The 22,390-nt window shown below is 41.4% G+C and overlaps 1 protein-coding gene across 1 annotated transcript; it reads right to left on the bottom strand.

Annotated features, from left to right (window-relative positions):
* Nucleotides 1-7,943: 7,943 nt before the first annotated feature.
* LOC104621140 (X-linked interleukin-1 receptor accessory protein-like 2) lies at nucleotides 7,944-22,166 on the bottom strand (the record flags this gene model as incomplete). Its single annotated transcript, XM_010287550.1, has 3 exons — nucleotides 7,944-8,641; nucleotides 18,058-18,228; nucleotides 22,013-22,166. Coding segments are annotated over 3 exons (1,023 nt in total), but the record flags the coding sequence as incomplete, so codon positions are not given.
* Nucleotides 22,167-22,390: the final 224 nt, after the last annotated feature.

Below are 22,390 nucleotides of genomic sequence, written 5' to 3'. Positions count from 1 at the left end.
CTCCGTGGCACCTCTCGGATACACTCGCCCGGCCCGGCTGCCTCTGCCACGTCACTCTTCTTACAGGGCTCTCGCGCTCGTGTTTCACTGCGGGGGGAGTCTGCCTAGGACAAGCCAGGTCGAGCATCATGAACATCCTCCTTTATTTTGCTGTCTCAGGCTCCTCTCTTTTGTTCCATGACAAAGGGGCTGCTTTGAGTTGCCTGTGCCCTAAGATGTACCTGTGCCTGCACTGGTCTAGGCATTTTGCAAGGAGCAATTGTTCAGAGGGTAACTGAAAACTTCTGGCCCTGGACCGAAGCTTCCTCGCAGACTGGCACTGTCATATCACAGATGCTTACTGTTCATTACGCTGATGGGTGTTAGCGATGAAGCTTGAACTTCGTTCAGATTTTCCCTGAGTTTGGCAGTGTAAGAGCCAGAGCTCTGATATGGGTTCAGGCTGGTTGTTAGGTACAAATTATCCATCAGCCCAATTTTTTCCCCCGCTGTCTCCTTTTGCCAATAATTTGCTACAGCGCAGAGATTTCCTGTCATGTCATCTCGTCAGTCTGCGTCCTTCCAAAGTCACTTCACTGCCGATGATCAGCTTCTGTCTTTTCACCTCTCTGCAAGAAGCTGCCAATCCCCCCGGGAAGCATCACAGCTCGCTCTGGGAGAGCTCTCCCGTGCCCCCCAAAACAGCCGCGGTGCGGCCCTCACAGGGGATGCTCAGACGTTGTTCCCGCAGACTGGAACGATCTTTTTCTGTTGGTCGAGACGATGTGGCCGTAGAGCCAGGACGAGGCAATCCGCTGCGAAGGTGCCATCCGGTCCAGGGAATGTTATCTACTGGTCAGAGCTCCAGACTGGGAGACTGTGGACATGGCCCCAGTTCTGCCTTTGGGTTTTGGTAGGGTCTTGGGCAAAACGGATCCTAACTCTGTTTTTCATTTGCTAAAGGGAGGATGAGGACACTTCCCCAGCGGAGTTAGGTGTTAGATTGTTTCATGATCATAAAGCCTTTGATATCCTTTAATCAAAAAGCTGTTAAGGGTTTTAAAGTTGTTATAATTTGTGGAATATATGTTAATTTTCTGTGCGCAGTCTACACAGAATATGGAGTCCCTAATGTTATTTGGGGACTAAGTATTAAATGCCCTCTTTTAGGTGCTGACAGAAGTTACCTTTAAGCCACATACATAGACTGATTAGAGTATATTGTACTTTAAAAGCTTCTTCACTTCTCATTAGTCTTTTTCTTCTTGAGTCACCTTATAAGAGGCTAATTTACATTAAGTCTAGGCCACGTCAGGGTCTGGATTCCTCGTGAAAACATGTCTTGGTAGTAAAAGCAAAGCCCCTTGTGCTCTCTGCACGAGCATCGCTCATTCTCTCCTCCACATCATAAATCGCAGAGCATGCTCTGAATCCCAAATAATTTGGATTCAGAAAGAAATGAGGCGCACAATTCTTCCTTTGACGATTTTCATTTCCACCTTGGCTTGCCTACATTTCTGCATTAAAAGAGCGCACCAGAGACTTTGCAAATCCCTCCGTACAGCATGAGCACGGTCTGAACTGGAGCGATATTCTCCAGGCACTGCCCAGCCGAATACTTGAGCCCACCCCGTCATGCGTGAGCGTGGTGGGTAGCCCACTGCACTCCAGCGTAGTCCTCTTGGTCTACTAGCTCCGACGGGGTCAGCAGTAACTGTTGGTGCTCTTGCTCCAGCAAACCGCTTTGCATGCCCATAGTGGGAACTTGCAGCCAGTAAAACATTTACCACCCACTGCTGTGTACAAATGAATCATTTTACAGTCTTAAAAGAAATTGCAAAACTCATCTAGTATAAAAGACACTGTTTTGTCTTTGGGTTTGTCCTGAAGAGAAGAAAGCTCTTAAAACCTTGTAAAGCCAATTATGCTCTATCAAAATGAATTAGAGGAGTTGTTTATAGAATACCTACCGTGAGAATCTGGCTCAGCTTGACAAACTGTATTTTTATTATTATTATTAATTTGTTTTACCTCTTGGTCTGTAGCTGTACAATGATACTGCTACAAAGAGAAAATGCTGACAGGTCATGTTCTGCTTCTATTGGCAGCGCTACTGTTTTATATTTAAATGACAAATATCTTGGCAAAGCTCGGTAACTTCTGCCTTATGTTTCCTTTCTTTAGACTTTTTTGGGGTTTTTTGGTTTATACCTCTTTGGAGCAGCCTTATTAACCTCAGCATTTCTCCAGTGGCATTGAGATGATCGAATGGCTTCTTGCGGTAAGCATTGCAAAGCTGTCCTTCTGTCACCATCACAAACACTTATGTCATTTCTTCAGGGAAGCAAAGTACACTTCAGAATATCGTTTTTTGTGTTTGCAAGAATGTGACGTGCCATTACTTTCCATTTTCAAATTTTGCCTTCTTCTTGTAACAAAGTATTCCAAAAGTCCATATTTTTAACATTTGCTGGGCTAACTAGTGCCAAAATGGAACTGTTTTAACCACTATTACTTATGAAATTTCAAAATCTTAAATACTTTCAAAACCATGGAGGAAGGTACTTTTATGTATTTTCCATTATTTTCTAGGCAAACAGACCAATACTGATTTACATTAAACATGATCATAATGTTCAGGTACCCATTTTCCTCCTGACCTGTGTGAGGAAGGGCCCGTGGGCTCACTGCTGCCTCGGAGTGGCTCTTCCAGCCCTGCTGCTCAGAGCAGGCATTAATTCTCACAGCCCTAATTAGCTAACATTGGTAGTACAAGACCTGAGGACCAGGACTAATTCCCATGGACTTTTGATAAGATCTGACTCCTGTGTGGCTTAATTGCTTTGGAAAAACAGGCTCTGGCTGTGGTTGCACTGCTCAGCAGACTACAAGACGGAGACCCCCGGGGACGGTACCGATGCAAACCGATACAGCACCCAGCAACTACGTGTTGCAAGAGCTGCAGAACTGCTGTTGGCACAGTCCTGAACATTAACGGTTGCTACCCACTTCCTCCTGACTCTGGACCATGCTTTTTGGAAATGTCCAGCTGGTGGAAGGGGGCAATGGCAAGCGTGAGCAGTTTGGTTTGCAGGAAAGCCAGAGCCAGAAGCTGTACTCTCCAGCAATGGGATCTGCTGCACGGCAGAAACCAGTCACCTCACCCACCTCACCAGAGGTGATTTAGTAACACTTCTGGCACTACATGCGAGTTTCAAGCCCACAGGACCAGCAGAAAGCGTGAGTTTTTACTTTGTGGGGAATTTCCACACACACAAAGCAGCAGGTTTTGGTGTTTTGGGTTTTTTTTCCTGTGGAAGAAACCAAGACAGTTTCCCATCCAATGGGAAACTGAAATTTAATTTTACAATTGTCAAGGGTTCTGAAGCACGTGAGCTGGCAAGAAACAATATTTTTCTGGGGAACTTTGCCCAGCAACCATTGAATAGTGGACAAACATGACAGATTGATGCAAGAGATGTCGTTGTGCTATACTGAATCAGTGTTTCTGCCTGGAAAACCCGTGGACTCTGACTCCTTTCTTCTTCCTCTCCCTTCTTCACACTCTCCACTTATTTCTTGGCGTCCCAGCAACTTGGTAGCCCTAGCATGAACCTCAAAGGGTGCACAAAAGAAGGGTGCACAAGAGAAGACGCATGGAGGTAGAGGTTTCTTACAGATAGTATTTCAGCCAAGCCATCCCATGGCTGCTGCCCAGGGGGTAAGCTCCCAGTTGCCCAGCTGGGACACAATGAAAAAAGCCATTGTTCTCCCATCTACCATTGAGTTCCCAGGGAGATGTCACTGCCAGGCTAACAAGCACTGGAGGCTTTCTCTCTTGTAGCCAGGACTATGTAGACCTGACAGCTGTCCTGCCATAATACTCGCACTTACTCGGAGACTGAAACCAGAAAAGCTGTTCTGAGGCTCTCCACAAGGGCACAATTCTAAAGGCTGCTAAATGCCGTGATTTCTGGCACTGAACTACTCTTCCAGGCCCCTGCTCAGTGAAGTATTTCTCACTGAATTAAGGGGAATGTAAGTATGTGCTTACGCATTTGGATTAACAGAGAAAGCCTGTTGAATACTGAGAGCAGAGTAGGAGCTCTTAAAAGTCATGTTTTTTTTTCCTAAAAGTATCTGTTATTTATTCCCAAGTCTTTATCTTGTTTATAACAAAGAATGAACAAAATTCCTTTCCCAAGGCTGGATAGTCCTGGAGCATATCCATACCAACAGGGACAAAAATAAGCTTAATTTTAGGCAGATTAAATAAGCAAACACTTCTTAGTCTCTTGACTTCTTTCTCTCCCTTTTGTCTTTTTTATTCCTCACTACACAATAAACCTACGGTTTTACAGCCTTATCCAAAGTCTGCTGAATTTGATGGAACTCCTTCTGTTGGCTTGAATGAGTTTTGGAGCAGTCCTGTAGGCAGAGTATGACAATATCTTTATACAGGTTTCTCATCCACTGTCTAGGGAAAGGAATATTAATTATTAAAACACTGGTCCGGCACACAGCCCCCAAGAACTGTCAGTATTCACTCTACTTTGCAACTTAATTTAAAACTACCCTGTTATCTCTCCGGAATCTTCTTTAGGAACATAAAATCTGTAAAAGATGAATAGGTTTCCAATTTCTAGCCCATTTTATATACAACCTTCAAACCATAATTGCTTCTGAAGCACATCACACACAAAGGCAAGTATACAAACAGTAATTTCCAAATATTATAATAAACCATCTATAAAATGAACGTGCCCCAGTTCGGAAGGATGCAATAAGGATGTTTGCCGCTGGTGATTTTGTCGCTGGGGAAGGCAGAGCCTGACAAGCTGGAGGTGGCGAGGGCTGCACATTCGCACAAGCGAGAGGCAGCACCAAGCACTGGCAGGGTAGTGCCCTGGCCTCTTCCTCGATGAATCCAGCTGAATAAGTACCCGGCTTTGGCGAGACAGAGGAACACTAAGTGCCCTTATGCCCCTCTATTTCAGCTAATGAAGTTCACGTGAATGGGCTGGAACATTTTTGCCACCATGGCCCTGATCCAGCTGTCACTGCTGCCACGAGGGACCCTGCTGGAGGGTAGCTGCGGAGGTGACTTTCACAGTGGGACAAGCTCCTGGTCTCTGTGCCACCCGAGTCCCACCGACAGATGCATTTCACTGTTCGACTATTTTTCCAGACCCTTACGTGCTACCTATGGAAACACTTGGCCTCTAGCGTGTCATACCGGGATTACATGACACTGAGTCAACGAGAAGCCTCCTGAGCTCAAGTCCCCATCCCCATACTAAAAGCAGAGGGGTACAGGCGGATCTGATTCATACATATATTGTCGTAGTACTCAACACACAAGCAGATTGTGACTTGTCATCTAGAACTAAAAGGTATCGATACACAGACACACAATGTGCTTTTGCAAAATGACAGAAAAACTGTTCTTTTCATGTTACCTCAGTGCAAACAGGACTGCGTTTTGCCTTTAAATAGCTACTGCTCTAAGAGACATATTATCATCAGGTAAATGAATTTGCTACCCATATTTAATCACTGTAAATAAAAGAAGCAGACCAACCTGCGTATTTTTTTCTTTTTTTTTTTTTGAGTTTGCATGCTTAATACAGAACTAGTAGGTTTAAAATCTCACTGAACATTCTATGTGAATTAACCAGATTCTAGAGTAATGTGGAAAGGAAAATAATGAAAAGTACAGCTTTTCATTTAAACATATGTATCTCTTTTCATGCAGGGTTTTCTTCTAAGTTTTTTTTCCTTTTTTAAAATTACACTTTGCATTAAAGAACATAGCCAGTGTAAACAGAGTCTGTAACACTTATAAAACAGTGCAAATTTTGTAAATTTCTGGGAGAAGGTTGAAATACATATATTTATAATGGAGGTAAAATCACTTTCTTTCTCAGTAGAAAAATACATATATTAAACACCTATATGTTCCGAACTTAACTTCACAAAAGAGCAAGTTATAGTCCTATACTGTGTAATAAATTAGTATCTTTTCTAGATTTCCATTTTCAGTGTTAGTGTCAAATGCATAATAATGCTAGAAAAAACAAGAGAAACTCGTATTATTTAGAACCTAATGAAAACCTTACAGATAATAACTGGTGTAAGAGGGCACAGAATAAAGAACTGGGGTAAGAAGCAATGGAAAAATACCGACCTCTATGAATTATTGCACATTTGAGATCATTCTCATGGCCTCTGGGCCAATTCTGGATACTTTTAAGTCTTAGGTCAGTGTTTGTTTCCATGTGACTGTAGGGTACAATTTAGGAACCACTGCAAAATGTCAAGGATTTACTGAACTTGTTTGCTGATGAAACCACAGGCAGCTGAGCGCAGAGCGCTAACTTTTATTCATGCAATCAAAGAGAACAACGCTAAAAACATACCGAAATACAGGCCAGGTTGCCTGCCATAAAAATCTTTTTGGGAACTTGCTCCAGCCGATCTTATTGAGACAAAACTCTCATCTCTACTGTGTTTTCATTAAAGCCGTGCCAAAAACTGCAAAACTGGCTTCCGCCTTCATTATTTAGAGCTTTTTCCTCGAATGCTGTTGTCTCCATGTTCTGACTCTGCAAGCCTTGATCAACTGGGTAAGGAAATCTCCATGAAACATACGGGTCCAAAGAAAACTCAACTCGCTGAGTAGCAATGCCTGATGCGGAATACCTGTGTAACACTTCTCATCTGCAAGCAGCAAGAATGCTTTCCATGAAAGATAAATGACAGTATCCTATTTGACTGATGGGGTCATGCACATAAGAAATGCAAGACCTTACCAGCTGCTTAAAAATATCCCTTTTCGCTAGTTGCACAGAGAGCAGAAATATTCCTGCTTCAGCCGTATTTAAAAGGTACGTAAATTGACAAGTAGATAAACAGAGAACTGCCTCGCGTGATTAACACGGCGATAGAAGCCAGACTGCTAGTAAACCTGAATCATTTAGAACTTAATCTCTGAATATTGCTGTAGTAATTATTTTCTATTGCTGATGTTCTCACAAAAAGGTTAATTTCAAATTGTAACTACTGATTTTGGAGAAAAAAATCCTATGTAAAATTACATTGCCTTTACTAAAAATCTTAAAAGAGCTCAAGAGATCTTAAAAAATTTCAAATTAATGAATTGACCGATAGACAGATAAATTTATACTTAAACTGTTTAAATCAAAGTCATTAAAAAACTGCAAAAAATTGTGAAATAATCTATAATTGACAGGAAAATTGTTTAAAATCCTCTTAAACATCTTCTGATATTCTAGTAACTTAATAAAACCACATTGCTAAGCATTGACTATGAATACAACATGCCTCAATAACAAAATTAAGAGATGCTGATGTAAGCAGGTGATTTATTCTGCAGCAACTGTTACTATGCACTTTATTGATAAAGTGATCTGCATTGTTTCAGATGGTCATCTTCTAAAATGTTTTTGTGAGACAATGTTACCGGGAAGCTTTCCTCCTTCCTTTTAAGAATGATTCAACCCTTGTGGTCTGTGCAGGAGATAATAATTTTCATAGCATGATAAGAATTTCAAACTGTACTGAAGTCTATATGAAAAACCCAACAACTTCCATGTATTTCAAATACTATTACTTAAATGCGTATGGATTTTGGAGATCATATACAGTGACCTTTTATCCATCCCAGATTGTAAACCTACTGTAAAATGATGGGATGTGTCTTCTCTATCCCCCCTCCTTTTTAAAGAAGCAATAAAACTGTACATTAAAAGACAGGAAGGACATTACTGAGTTACAAAAGAATGCCCCCTTTGTCAATAATTTGTAAATGTAAACAGTAGAAAAGCCAAGAAGTGTGCTGCTGCTTCAAATATGTTGTCTCACCCCATGGGGTTAGGGCAAAGTTCTTTAAAAATGTGTCTTCATGGCGGTCATGAAGCATCTTGAAAGAGTCCTGATCTTCACTACCAAATATCACTGGTAAAGCTAAGCTCCTTTGCTGATAAAGGTAGCAATGGGTTGTTCCTGTGAAACTCTTGGGGATCCTTCATGGTATTGTTAAGAGGTAGCTGTCCATTTAGTAGTGTCAAAGGTATGTTACAGTATGTGTGATGGTTGCTTATGGAAGCTATTGGCAGTGTTGCTGCTGACACATCATATTCGTATCCTCTGCAATAATGTCTCATTTGCACAGAATCTGCTTGATGGTAATCAGTTAAATCAGCCCGTGATTCTACCAACGTGGCAGAAGTGCCTGTGACGGCAAGAGAGGGAACAGTCTGGAGGTCTCCGAAAAGGCCCTGCTCTGCAGAATCCAGGACCTGATGCCGAGACACCACTTCCTTTTTCTTCCCTGGCATTTCAAAGACTAGGCGCTTCCAAAATTTAGAATTCAGTTTGCTGCTTTTTGGTCCTTTCCACTTGACCACTGAGAGAAGTTTGATGGTGTGCTTTAAAGATTCCACTTCGTGGTAATTCACTTTCCCTTTTAATTCAGTACACTCAATCAAAATAACTTTGATTTCTCCACTGACTAGCATGTTATGGAGTCTGTTTTCCATCTCAAAAATACTCCATCCTCTCCTGAGAACATAGTCTGGAGTTAACACGATAATGAGTCTTCTGCTTTGTTCAACACATCTTGTGAGATCTTCAATGTAGGCTACAAATTATAGAAAGAGAGAAAGAGTAAAGAATAAAGAAGTCTATTGTATCAAAACATCAGGCTTGCAATCAAGTATAACAAAATCCTACAGATTACTGATCCACACCATTTAAGACAAGGGGTATTTCACAATAGACTCCAACAAAAATAGGATTGTGTATCACAACATATTTCTATTTATGGAGCACATATAGAAAACTCCTTAATAGCACCCTTCATCCTTTACTGTTCTTCTCTGTTCATCTCAACAGAATGACATTTACATAATATCCTCACTGTGTAGATGCAGTAGTGACAAAAAATACACAGTTCACTTACTGGAAAAAATATAGGTCGAGATCAATGTAATGTTTGTGTGAATTTTAACATTAATGCTGGTTATGATTAACATCACATTGAGGAAAGCACACTCTGGGAAGCAGTTCTTGTGTTTCAGACGCAAGGACATGAGGGTGCTGCAGGGTGTATGAACTGTTGCTTGCAAGAGCTCAAAAAGAAATAAACCCTCATCACATGCACAACTTGTGCTATTGCATAGAAGCATCATGGTAGCTCTTTCTTCTTTAGGTATCGACCACGAAAGCATAATAACGTTCTTTGTGGTCCAATGGTCTTATTTAACATCACAAACCTGTGCTTCTATGTACCCCAAGGTATTAACAGAAACTTCAAAAGTGACGGGAACAAATGGGAAATTTAAACATATTGGAGGTGTTTACTTGTTGAGACATCAGTGACAAAGAAAATAGTATTCTTCTTTTACTCATGCATGCCAAGCAGTTGCAAACGATCAGTGTAAGCAGAAGTGCCAGCCCCATCATTAGCTCCATGATGTCAGCTTTTTGAGCTACAAAATATTCTTGAAGTTGGACTTGGACTCTTGAGTTTCACTTGCCCCAGGCATGGTAGGGAAGAGAAGCCAGTTACACTGGTCTGACATGGAACAGGATGGGAAAGAGATCTACTTACAGAGCTGGTCCAAAACCCATTCAAATAAAGAGACTTCAACACAATTTCAATGGGTTTTGGGTCAAGACCAGAATAATGAAATAACTTGGAAAAAAAACCCCACTAAGGTCAGAAAAGTGTTCACCGGTTGCACAGCATTGTGATTGTGAGCTTAGAGACAGGATATAATTTTTTTTCTTTTTAAAACTACATGAACCTCTTGATCATGCTACTCAGAATGTGCCACCTGACAACAGAGGAGAAGCATGTGTTATAAATGAAGACTTGGACACAAGAGCTGCACAGAACAGATCTTTACTCAGCACAGGGCAGGGCCTCTCTTACACACATTGCCCTCTAGCAGGAGCAACGATTACAAATAACATCATTAATCAACATCTGTTACTGCAAGACTCATTTTTATAGTCCCAGGCACCATACCACAGCATGCTTATTCACACCACTTCCAGTAAAGTAAATAGCTACAAAATAGGCCAACAGGAACATTCTAAAATAGCTTATTTTCATGAGACGGAAGGCATAGTTAGCATCAAATCTGCCTTTACCAATGTTTTATTTCACCACTTAGCAGCAAGAAGAATTTCTTTCACAAATGGAAAAAAGAGGCAATTGCAAACATCCCACAGACACACAAAAATTTAAGACATACACATACATTACAAATGTCTATGCAACAATCCTGACTTTTAGTTAATGTTTTATGACTCTTTAATCATGCAGCATTTACATTTTGGGTTTTTTTTTCTTAAAATATTTCATGAGGAAAACCCCCACATTGCTCTGTGCGAAATAGTTACTCATTAATGAAAAAAATTCAACATTAAAATCCATGGGAGAGGCAGTGGAAAGAGGAGAGTCAGCAACAATGAGAAAATGATAAGCAGAACTGGTGAAACAAAACTTAAGGAAAGGTAGAAATGTTCAATACAATGGAAAGAGATTATCCCAATGTATCAACAGCTCAGACTCTTCATTTTCTTCCTTTCTTTCTGCTCCCAAAAAGAAAGAATTTAGGTGGGAAGCTTCATCATTAGAGGTTGAATCTGCAAGATACAGTAAAACAACAAACTATCATGCATCTTTCCTGAGACATATTCATCCCTCCTTCAAACAGCTCAGAACACTGCTATGTACAAGACAGTTCTCTGCAGGACACGATACCGGTCAGTACCACATATCCAGGTCAGTGCTAAGCACAGCCATGCATATACTATATGCATCCAATTAAAAACAAAACAAACCAGCAAAGCAAAAAAATCACTCCACTTTCATTCTCTTCAAATATCCAGCGGCAATAATTTCAATAGCAACAACTCAGCAATAATCCGTTATACCATCTCAATCAAAAACTCACCAGACTCTGCTTTAGTCAAATAGGGAATGAGGCGGGAAGAAGACAGGAAAAATTCCCTATTTCCTCAGATGGATACTTCTCCCCTCTGTGCCCTTCCCATACTTTGGCATGCCCACCTTACTTACTGCATGTTGCAACAAGTTAGAGCTCTTTCTACGGCCGACTACACAGACACCTTCACAAATGACCACTAGGTGCTCCTCCAAATTCCAGCTTTGCAGCTGATAGACATGGCCAATGTACAGGGGGTTTGTTGGCGCACTCAGGATAAAATACACTGTATTATATGAAACTGGAAACCCAAATGAAAAGGCAAACGCATTTTCCAGCCATCTGGTCCAGAAGTACATACTATTCCCAATAACTTCAGTTTGGGACTGCTACTAAAGGTAGGTGATAAACACCCTGGAGCACATGGTTCCATTGATGCACTCTACACTCCGTCCAATGTGCACAACCTGAACAGTTCTGCGAGGAAAAGCATGGGGGGACAGATTCCCGTCTGTGGAAATTCAAGCTTTATTTTTTCCAGTGGTACCAGACTGACTGCATAAAGCTTTGAGTTGCTAAGTCACCCACCCTCCTTTCACTTCAGAATTTGAGACTGATCAAAATACCGCAGGTGGAGTTGCCTGTCGTGTCCAGTCCATTAGAACGTATTAAATCCAAGCAATCTATATCGCAATGTAGGATGGAGAAAGGGTTGATTTCACCTTTCCAGTGAGCCAAGAAGTAATTGTCAGGCAATGGCTCTGTTTCACTTTCAAGAAAAAAACTGAGCAGGGATATCAGGAATGACATCACCAGCTAGGATCAACTGTAAGATGCCAGGCCAATATACTTCCGTCAGATAAGTATAATTTTGCTGCAAATTCACTTTTGCTGCAGGAGTATCAACTTCAATGATACTTCATTGTGAGGGGAGAAAAAAGTCTTCCTGACAGAATCAGTATGGAATTACTTGGTTTTAATTCCCAAAGATTTTATTTTATCATAAAGTAGGATGTAAAAATAAAATATCAGCATTAGAATTAACCCACTTGATTTTATTGAAAAAGAACTTTTTAAATTTTGACCCTTTCCCCCCCCCTTGAAACACCATTTTGCAATATGGCACCAAAACTGTTTTCAAAATGTGAGCATTCCCACAGGTCAAAAAATTAGAATTATGAGTAGCTCCATCAGTAATTTACTTGCATCGTGTCCAATGCAACGCCCAAGGAGGTATGGACAGCAAGAACTTTCAGACCCATAAACATAGTTTTTGCATGGTTGCCCTTTAGTAATGAAGACCGATCACCTGACAGCAAATATGTGCTCACCAAACACTGTCAACATGTAACAATGCTGAACTGTAGTTTGAAGCACTGAAGAAGAGAAGCCCAAGACACGCACCCCATTTGCAATTAAATCATGCGTAACTGCCTATTGAATCTTGAATGCGCTACACTAACCACAGGCTGGAAGGAAACCCAGACAACCTAATATGCAAACAGACTAGAAGCAAGGAAATCCATGAACACCACTGACACAGAGTTGCTTACACAAAGAAATGACTGACTAACCAGATTCAGATGATTTGCAGAAGCAGTTGAAGGAGAGGGAAAAAACACCGGAAATCATACGAAGTCCTGCGGATATCTTTGGGAAGCATGGTCTGCAGCACCACAAGAACCAAAGAGTATCTACCATCAACCCCATACTGGCTGATTCCTGGCACTCTGAAAATAACCAGCCTTTCTGTGTTTTGGCAATGTGACTATCACTTGAGAAAGTTATTTATAGAAGAATAACTCAGTCCTGGTTTCCTAACTGCATAGTTCCCAAACCCTAACTCCGGTTACTTCATTGTAATAAAAATGATTGCATGTCTTGCTTTTCCTGTTTATTAAATATCTGTTTCTTCTGTTATCCCAGACCAGAACAGCAATGCCATTGGAACTGCTGAAACACAGAGCGGAGTGATGGTCACTCCCCAGAGAGAGCTCAATCCCAGTATAACCAAGGGACAGCCAACGCGTTCAACATAAACAAATAATGCAGACACACTGCTCTCTCAGCATACCATTCTCTCAGCCATTGTCAGACTTTCTGTATTTGACATGGCAAAGGAAGGAGGGATTATGGAGAATGAGAAGATGGCAGCTCTGGGGATATCTCCTTGCAGACTGAAGTCTGAAGTGGGTGATTTTGGTCAAATTGTTTTGGCTATAGTTGTAGGCATCAAAAGTCTGGATCAAAGATTCATAAAGTTATACAGGTTAGAAGGGGGCTCTGGAGGTCTCCAGGTCAATACCCTGCCCAAAGCAGGGCGAGCTAAGATCGCTCAGGGTCTTGGCCAGTACAGTTGTGAAGACTTCCAAGGTTGGAGGGTTCTTCTCAGTGTCTCTGCGTTCTGTTCTAGTGTCTGACTACTCTCACGGTGAGGAAAATTTTCCAAATGTTTAAATGGAATTTTCAGTATTACAACTTGTACCTGTGGCCTCTTGTTCAACAACTGTACACCTCTGAGAAGAGCCTGTCTCCATCTTTGTGCTTTCCACTGGAAAGACAACAATAAGACTCCTCATTGGCTTTGTCTTTGTTGGCCTTTTCTTCAAGAGATACAGTTCGTTTGGGCTCTCCTCGTATACTGCATGATCCAGCTCCATGAGCACCTTGGTGGCCTTCAGTGGGCTGTTACAGAGTAGCCAGCCTTTCCGGCTTTTGTTCATGTTTCTTCCACTTTCAACTGTCATTCCTCTGTATCTCTGCTACCCTTGGCCATGCCTAGCATTAAGTATAAGATTCATACAGAGTAGACAACGAGGGAGTTCTAAAAGGGGTTTGCGGAGCCAGGTACTCTATTCCCATTCCACATAAATGGTGTCCCATACCTAACTTAAAGCTGGTTGGGAACTCCATGCACACAGTCCATGTGGGTTTTCTTCATCCAGGAACCCAGGAAGCTGGAATTCACCACGCAAAAACCACACAGATGGGCAGACAAAACTACAAAGTGCCAGAACTGCAATATTGACTGTTGGGTGCTTTTTATCACATGCCTTAGGTGCTCTCCTGTTGTGCTGACAACTTCTCATTTTTCAGGTAAAAGCAAAGATTTTTATTCCACCACCGTTGTTCTTTTCAGTGCCTGATCTCTATACCATGGGCTGAGCTGGAGTGAATTGCCGGTGTTTTTTCATTCCTGTCAAGATCAAATGCTTAGAGAGCAACTAGATGATGCTCTAATAGATTTGTATTGCTGGTATTAAAAATCCAGCTTGACAGTTTCGACCTCTTCACTTTCAGGGTTTAAAATAATTTGCAGAAACCATGTGAGAAAAATATCTTCCTCTGATATAGTCCCAATTTTAGAAGAGTCAATTGCAAGAAGATCTTTCTTTCTGTAGACACATCATCCTTAGCAAGACAGAAAATGGTTCAGGTAAAAACATAACTATTCCTACCTTTCCCCCCTACCTCTTCAGTCTCCTCAGGTCTCCTAACACTGAATTAAAAAGCTCACAGGACTTAAGAATCTGCTTGCTTTGAGAAAGGGTTTGTTAAAAAAGCCCTGAAAACTAATAGGGTGGAAAAAATGATAATTTCTAAGAAACTTCAGTATCGACTGCAACTGTATCTTAGGGATCACAGTCTCCTTGTACAGGCTAGCATGTTCAATTATGCCTTCGTTACCTAGACAGAAAGGTGTATGTGCTGTCATCTTTGACAGAATGAAGAACACTCACTCTGTTAAGACCAAAAAATATTCTTTAAGAATGCTATAGTACTTCCTATAAAATGCAATTCAAATCCCAGGTCACAAACTTCATCTTGCTGCTTACACAGCACACTGCATGTCGTGTCTCCCTGCCATGTCGCCCCTCTCATCTTCCAGCCTGCATGGCCACGGATCTCCTGCATGAGCAAGTGCACAGCAGCAGTGGCTGCTTGACCCCTGATTCCACCTCGCCAGTTCGGGGAGCCATGTCCATCTGTGCTGCTCCCAGGCAGCAGCAAGAGCCATCACAAAGGTCTTTGCTAGCCACCTCGGCATACTTCCCGGTGGTTCCCACTAGGACAGAACGCTCCACTGGGATAACATTTGTATCCCGCTAGAGCACAGAAACCAACACCTACTGCGAAACATGACTCAGCCCCATCTGACCTGAACTCTGGATGCCAGGGATCTGGTTCACAACAGTGAAGAGGTGGCCTCAGTCCCCACAGACATCACCTCTGTCCTCCTAGGGACAGCAACAGTTGCTCCATGGGCATCCCTGAAACAGATGGTCCTCAGCGCAGAGCCGAAATGCAGAGCTCGGATATGCAGTGTGAAGGAGCTCGCTGCTGGGTGCACGTGTCCCAGCTAAGGCACATCTGTCTGTAATCTCTCCTTCAGTCGCACAGGGACATGCAGAGCCTGTCACAGCTTTTCCCCAGAGGTTAGAAATGAACCAGCTGGACAAAAACATAATCAAACTTGTCCTTGAATTTTTCCGAAGTCAGCTTTTTAGTTTGTTCAGAGAAGTGTGCAGGAAAGTTCATGAAATACTATTTAACAAATCTATTTTTTGCTTGCTCTCAAATCCAAGTAGCAGCTGTATGTACTGCTTCATGCCAGGAACCAAGTGCAATAATGCACACCCTCCTGTGGCAGCACCTTAAAATTACAGAGATAATACGAAACAACCAGCTTTACAAATCACACCTTATTTGCTGTACTAGTGCAATGGCACACGTTTAAGTACACAAGACACAGAAGGAAACACATTCTCTATGAGAATAGAGAGTGGGAAAGCATTACATTACATCGAAAGTAATGTACACCAAAATATGAGGAAATGCGGTACATGTAAGAAGAGGTATCTCCTAAAATCAAAAGACAGAACTGTGATCAAATCCCCATTTTTCTATAGAAATCTACCCTGAAGAGCTATATATTTTGTCACATCATCCACTTTTTGAGACAGTCACTCTAAAATATGTTACGTTTATCTCTGAAGTTTCTAGCAGGTCCACACTACACCACGCTGCCTGCTCTCTTCACTAAGCACTGCAAGTCCCCGTAAGACCGGCGAGCATCAGGCAGAACACAGCCACGTTCCACTTCTCCAGCGCACACAGAGAGCTTACAAATACAGGAGTCTGAGCCTTCCCTCCTTCCTCATCACCTCTCTCTCCCACTTGTCCCCTCAGAATAAAGTTACTTCCCCTATATCTTATTGAAAGCTAAAGCATGCAAATCACACTCATTTCAGTTCCAGATTTTATTCTGCGTTGCCATTATGTCTGATCAAGCATTCTTGAAACTCCACGTGTTAGAATCAGGCCCTTTCATAATACTGAAGTGAGTTTGAGAGGGAAAAAGAGGTGTTAAATCTGTGAACGTTCATAAATGAGAACTGACATTTTCAGGTACCCTACATTTTCAGGAGAGGTTTAATGAATACCCAAAGTGATGACAAGTATTTGCTGAGTGCCTGACTGACAAAAATAGACAAAAATAAAATACCATGCTGGCTGGTACGGCAATTAGAAAGAAGAATCTAATTTCAGATTAATCTGTGCTTCAGTATAGTTACCTTTGAAGGGCTAGCTTTAAACTCTTTAATTCATTTGTATAATTGCTATGTATAACTCTGCTACATTGTTGGACATGAAACAACTATTTACAACAGTTCTGTGATTTTTAACACAAAAAGATATGTTTTCTCTTAATAATATCTAAAAATTCAACACTGCTTGCTTGTGCTGTCAGAAATAAGAAGTCCCCTTTCTGGAATATATCACTAAGAGAGTAAAACTCACACCTTGCAGGGGCAGGGCAAAAGGAACAGGGGAAGCAGCTCTAACCTAGGAGCTGCAAATGCACGTGATAAATTCAAACCACTACACAGGACTTTGCATGATCTCTGACTAGGCTCTAACTCCTCTTTCCCAATGGTACAGGATTCAGAGCTCTGTTTCCAGCTCCCTCAAATGTCAAAGAAGTAGGCTGCAACTTCTGGGGCAGCTACTGGGGTTTGGCAGCAGCAAGGCAGCAGTTTCAAGTCTTTTGGCAGGCAGGTTGCTAACGCAGCCATGTTCTAGCTGCTTAATGTTTGGGGACATCTGCTCCAGCACAGCCATTGCTTTGTTTTCTTGTTCATATTTCCTATACAGTAGCATACAGAGAAGTTCATACTCCTTTCTAACATTTTTCATGGAAGTGATTTGTAGATAGAATTCCTAAAAAAAGCTTATTTTTCACAGGAGTATTAAAGCAAACATACTGTGCATTCAAAATACACCAACATGATGCATATGATTCATGGTCTTTTTGGACTTGTCCAAAAATTAAGCTGGAAGAAGAGATGCCATAACTACAGCTAGAAAGGCATGAACTGTTGGTAGAGACATCCAAAGGTGCTGCTGAATCTTCAGATATGGCAGCAACACTGATTTGAAACAGACAACTGCATATCACCGTCAGCATGGAAAACAGCATCGGACCACTGGGCTGTACACAGTCCTCTGAAGAATTAGCATTACTTACACAATAACCAATCACTTACACAATACCAACACTGCTCAGAAATGCAACACTTGGTCAAAACGCTAATGAAAAAATTGCACCTATACCATTAATTGGGAAACTATTGTAGCTATTTATGAGACTTCAAAGTTAGGAAAAAAGCCAAAAGACAATGGGAGAGATTACTTCTACTTGTAAAGCTGCTGTAGACAAACAAATAATTACTGGAAAAAAATAATTCAATTTTCAATGATAAAACAGAGACTACAAAGTCTTTTTTGGAAGTTTCCTGCTTAGCTACCTGTGTCTGATGTAGAGGTTTTGGGCTACGGTATGGCTTGCAGCACGGCAGCCTTCCCTGTAGGAAGGTCCAGCTCCTGCCTCCACTGAAATCAACGGCAGTTCACTCTGATTTCAGTGGCGCAGGAACAAGCTCTAACCTAGAGCTCAGATCTGCACTGCTGAGGAAACTTTTCCAACCCTTGTAAGCACTTAACAAAGACAGGTTTCCCATATCTAGTACTTATCACACAGTCCAGGCCTTCATAACACATCAGAGAGAATTAAAACTGAGAAGTCAGAAATACTTACTTCCACTAGGGATCAGGTCCCTATCCGGAATGAAGAGCTTATATCCATAGTGCTTTTCTAGAACATCTGGCAGAATTTCAAGTGCAAACTGCTCCTCTTCATTATTATCACAATCTAATGCATCAGGATCCACTTTGGTGTATGAAAGATATGCATCGTATTCCTTGTTGTCTGTAAGAAAACAAATTCACGTTCAGCCTTTGCTGAAGCAAGTTCGCAAGAGCACTATAAAGAATGTAGGAAAGTACTCGGAAATCATATTATTCCTTGAAATGATCAAGCATTTCCCAGCTAAGTTGGGACTTTTCACAGGAACATATAATCTGGCTTCCACAGAGAAATCTGTCAGATCCAGACAAAGCATATCCTTTCAGTTTTCTTCTGCATGTTGAGCTAGTTAGCAGCTCTGCTTCATGTGGTCAGTGTAGGCATTTCACATCTGAAAAGATCATGGACAAAATTTTGATACAAATACTAAAGCTGGAACTTCTGATTTTAATCCTTTACGTATTGCTAATGGAAATCTTTCTTTCAACTCCTGCCTCAAGAGTGCTATGATTATGCGAGAGTTTTGAGCTTGGAAAAGTTTTTGAGTCTGGAAAGTTTTGAGCAAGGAAAACTTCCTTGCACAAGTAATTGTGAGAAAACACATGATGTAACGGAGATGAATACTGATTATGCAGAAACCAATGGCAAATACAAACAGTCCAAAGCACTTTTTTCAGAAGATCTTGTAGTTTTTAAAACCGGTATCATAATTTTAGAGGTCACTTGAACCAGGACATTTTAGATACTTGGGACTCACAGTATGAGAGAAATAACTCCAAGAGCAAATGAGGTACAGGTGAGACTTGCCCCTCCATTCCGCCTGCAGCTCCAGGGGTGGAGGCAAAGCCTCATCAAAAGGTGGAGGCAGGCAGTGGGTGACAGAGGGGACCCAGGCAACACCACATGAGGACAGTGGGGCTGCAACACAGTGCCTTGGCAGGAATGGGCAAAACACCTCCTCCTCCTGCACAGCACTGGGGCTTCGCGCCGGCTCTCTGCATCCGAAACACAGAGCTAAGAGCTGGCGACTGTGCCGGGAACAGAAATGGCACCACTACTAAGCTCGGGATCCGTGCTGGGATCAGACTGTCTTAGTGACATTTCTCTTTGCTATTCCTCTGCAGAAATGGAAAACAGTATATTGAAAAAGTCAACTTTCAGCAATTCAGTCTCCAGGGAAGAGCACAGCTGTCATTATTTACAGAAAATGAAAAATGAAATAGTTAATGTTGTGAGGACAAAGCTGCATGAATGGAGGATTGCTGAGTACCAATTATCTGTAAAGAATAGTGCACACGAAAGATAATTAAAGCAGTCAAAAAACCCAGTATATTCTGATAAAAAGAAAAAATAGCTAATCTTAATACAATACATTCTTTGATGACCTTGAAATGATGGTTACTTTCTTATAATTCTTGACGCAAAGCCAGAGCTACAGAAAAAGCACGTAAATAATTATATGTTTGTAAAAGGCAATTTGCCTAGTGCCACCATAGCTGTACAGGAGGATGTCCATCTGGTTTGCTGGTATTTCTCTGAAATCAACAGCATACAAAAATAGTAGCTACTGATGGAAAGATGACAGAAGAACAAACAGCAGAGAAATAAAGGCCAGTCAGCTTTGGAGGCCTGTCCAAAACGTGCTACCTTGTCCGTGATGAAGCCTGCCAAAACCTTTTAAGAGAAGCCAGCCACCAAGTGATCTGGGAGACAAACATCCCTGCAAACATTTGAGAGCTCTGCAAAGGCAGCAAAGCCAGAGCACTGACATGCCTGGCTGCAAAGCAGCGCGAAAGCTGCGCACGGATTGCGTGCAAGCAGTCCCCGAGCTTCCCACCCCTCCCAGCCGCGTGGGTTCCACTGCCCTCTCCAGTCACCTCTACCCACAACACCAGTAAGCAAGACATAGACAGAACCAGTTCCCTTGGGCTCCTCTGAGTCCGTACGCTTGCGTTACACCTCTACAATCTCGACTCCCTCACAGGCTTCACGTACACAGGACATAGCAGAAGGACCTACCCATGCTTGCCCACCACTTGCTCTGTGTGCTTTAGATGCAGCACTGTTTGCAGCCTTTTTCTAAATGGCTTCCCTTAGTCCTCAGTATCATTTTCTCTAAAAACAACGCTATGCACAACACAGGAAGTGAATGCATCCAACATTGCTTATATAGGATATTTTCAGAAATAGGAATAAAGCAAATCTGTTGAGTTTCATATCTTCTATTGTAGAGAAATATATGTATAAATGGAAAATGACCCTGCAATTGCATCTACACAGCTGACTGCTCATGGGAGCTCTGTATGTTCCCACTATAGCCTACGTAAGTAGAAAAAACCATCCCTGTACATGCTTTGACTTCAGGAACATTCTGCCTCCATCTTTCCTTCTGCAGGATCAGAATGAGACACAAAGCTGCAATAGTTCTGAAATCATGCACTGGAAAAATAAAAGGTTGTCTCCAGAATTAACATGCACACAAAATCCCCTATGTACTCATGTTGCTTCCTCTAAACAGCTAGAAAATAATATCGTTTCATAAATTAAAAAGTGATTGAACCAAGGAAGTTACATGAATAAAAATGCAGCAGATTCACGCTGAAAACGTGATAGAAATTAATCAAAGCAATCTGGAGGAAGTTGCCACTTTGGGTCACTTTTTGTTGGTGTGAACCAGGGATGTTGGTATATTCCCAAGGTGTTAGAGGTAAATTACTTCCAAAACCACGTAATCTCACCCTTCGCTTTCTCCTAGGTATCAGTATAAATATTATGCAGTATTGTATAGTATGAAAAAAAGCATCATTTTAGGTTTTCCCGCTCACACATTAAGATCGAGAAGGAGGAAGGTTCCTGACCTCTATTCCTGCTATTTATCATTCCACGTTCTAAAATTCCCTAGATGTCCTTCCACCCGTTCTCCAAAACTCCTATGGATTTCATTGTAGCGAAACATTTTCACACCATATCTACCCAGTGTTAAACAAAAGCATTTGTTATTTTGATAACAGTACTGCTAACTGCAGAAAGTAACAGGTCTGTGCAACTGCACATTGTTTTGGTACAAGAGGGGAAATGTGTTCCCTGCTCTTTTTTCAAATACACTATTTTTTCTAGATACACCGTTCCAGACTGCCTACATGACTCATAAGTGTTGCAGTGGGCTATGAGAAGTACCTGTACTTGAATATGGTACTTTAGCAGATACGAGTTATATGCATATTAATAACATATCCATTATGCCATAATAGAAGTGTTAAGAATATAATAATAGGATTTAAAGGACTTGGATTTAAGTTTACCAGTGCTTACTCCAGCTTTATAGTATGGTCTATATTCAGGAGAATTAAAGATTCAATTTAAAAATACATGTTTAGTTTTAGGCACCAAACAGAATAAATGACAGTGACAGAGGAAGGTGGGGGAAGAACACTGAAAACCAGCTTAGTTTATTCCTAAACATGCTCTCCAGGCAAGCTGTACATTTCCACTAAGTTGTTTACAGTCTCCCAATTAACTGAGGTGACTAGTTAGCCTCAACAACAATCGCCTCTCACTAGTTACTGGAGTTAGTTGGCAGCCTGAAGACAATTCAATGGAAATGTTTAGTGAAGAGTTCTCCTGAGGAATCGGTTCACAAATGACATTCAAGCCTCTCTATAGACTCATGAACAATTCTTCTGACTCTATTTGCTTATGGCATGGCCTACTGACATTTCAGTGAAAAGACTCATTGATTTCAGGAGGCTTTGGGAGAAAGTCTTAGGGCTTTACATTGTTGGGTGTTTAGTAGTTTGAACTTAAACTGTCAGCAAGTATCTTTTGGGATTCATTTCAATCTAGAAGTTTCATTGGGTGTCTGAAATATTTCCATTGCATATATTGAGTTTCCTGAGCAACTGCTTACCATCAGCTGCTTCGTCTCCTCCAAAGTTCTGTCTGTAGAACAGCATTAACTCTATGTTGTAGCACTTATAGATGGTCACGAGCAAAATAAGCAGAAGAAGGATGGCTCCCAGTCCTCCAGCAAGCTCTATTTTGTAGATCAAATCTAAAATTAGCAAGGAAAGACAAAAAGGTTATGATCTTTCCGAGCTTTATTTGCTCTGATCCACTGTACAATTCCACATAAAATTGTGCAGCTTCCAGTTATAAACACTGTAACATTAAGGATGCCTAATTTTTTTGTTCATTACCTATTACTTTACTTTACCCATTCACTCCATCTACTGCCCATCTGAAATCACCATCCAGAATGCATTTGAGGCTATAGTCATAATTCTTC

The sequence above is a fragment of the Phaethon lepturus genome, unplaced genomic scaffold (assembly GCF_000687285.1).
Source record: "Phaethon lepturus isolate BGI_N335 unplaced genomic scaffold, ASM68728v1 scaffold56085, whole genome shotgun sequence".
Taxonomy (NCBI): domain Eukaryota; kingdom Metazoa; phylum Chordata; class Aves; order Phaethontiformes; family Phaethontidae; genus Phaethon; species Phaethon lepturus.
Note: the sequence above shows the minus strand (reverse complement) of the source record. Positions and strands in the feature narration are given on the sequence as shown.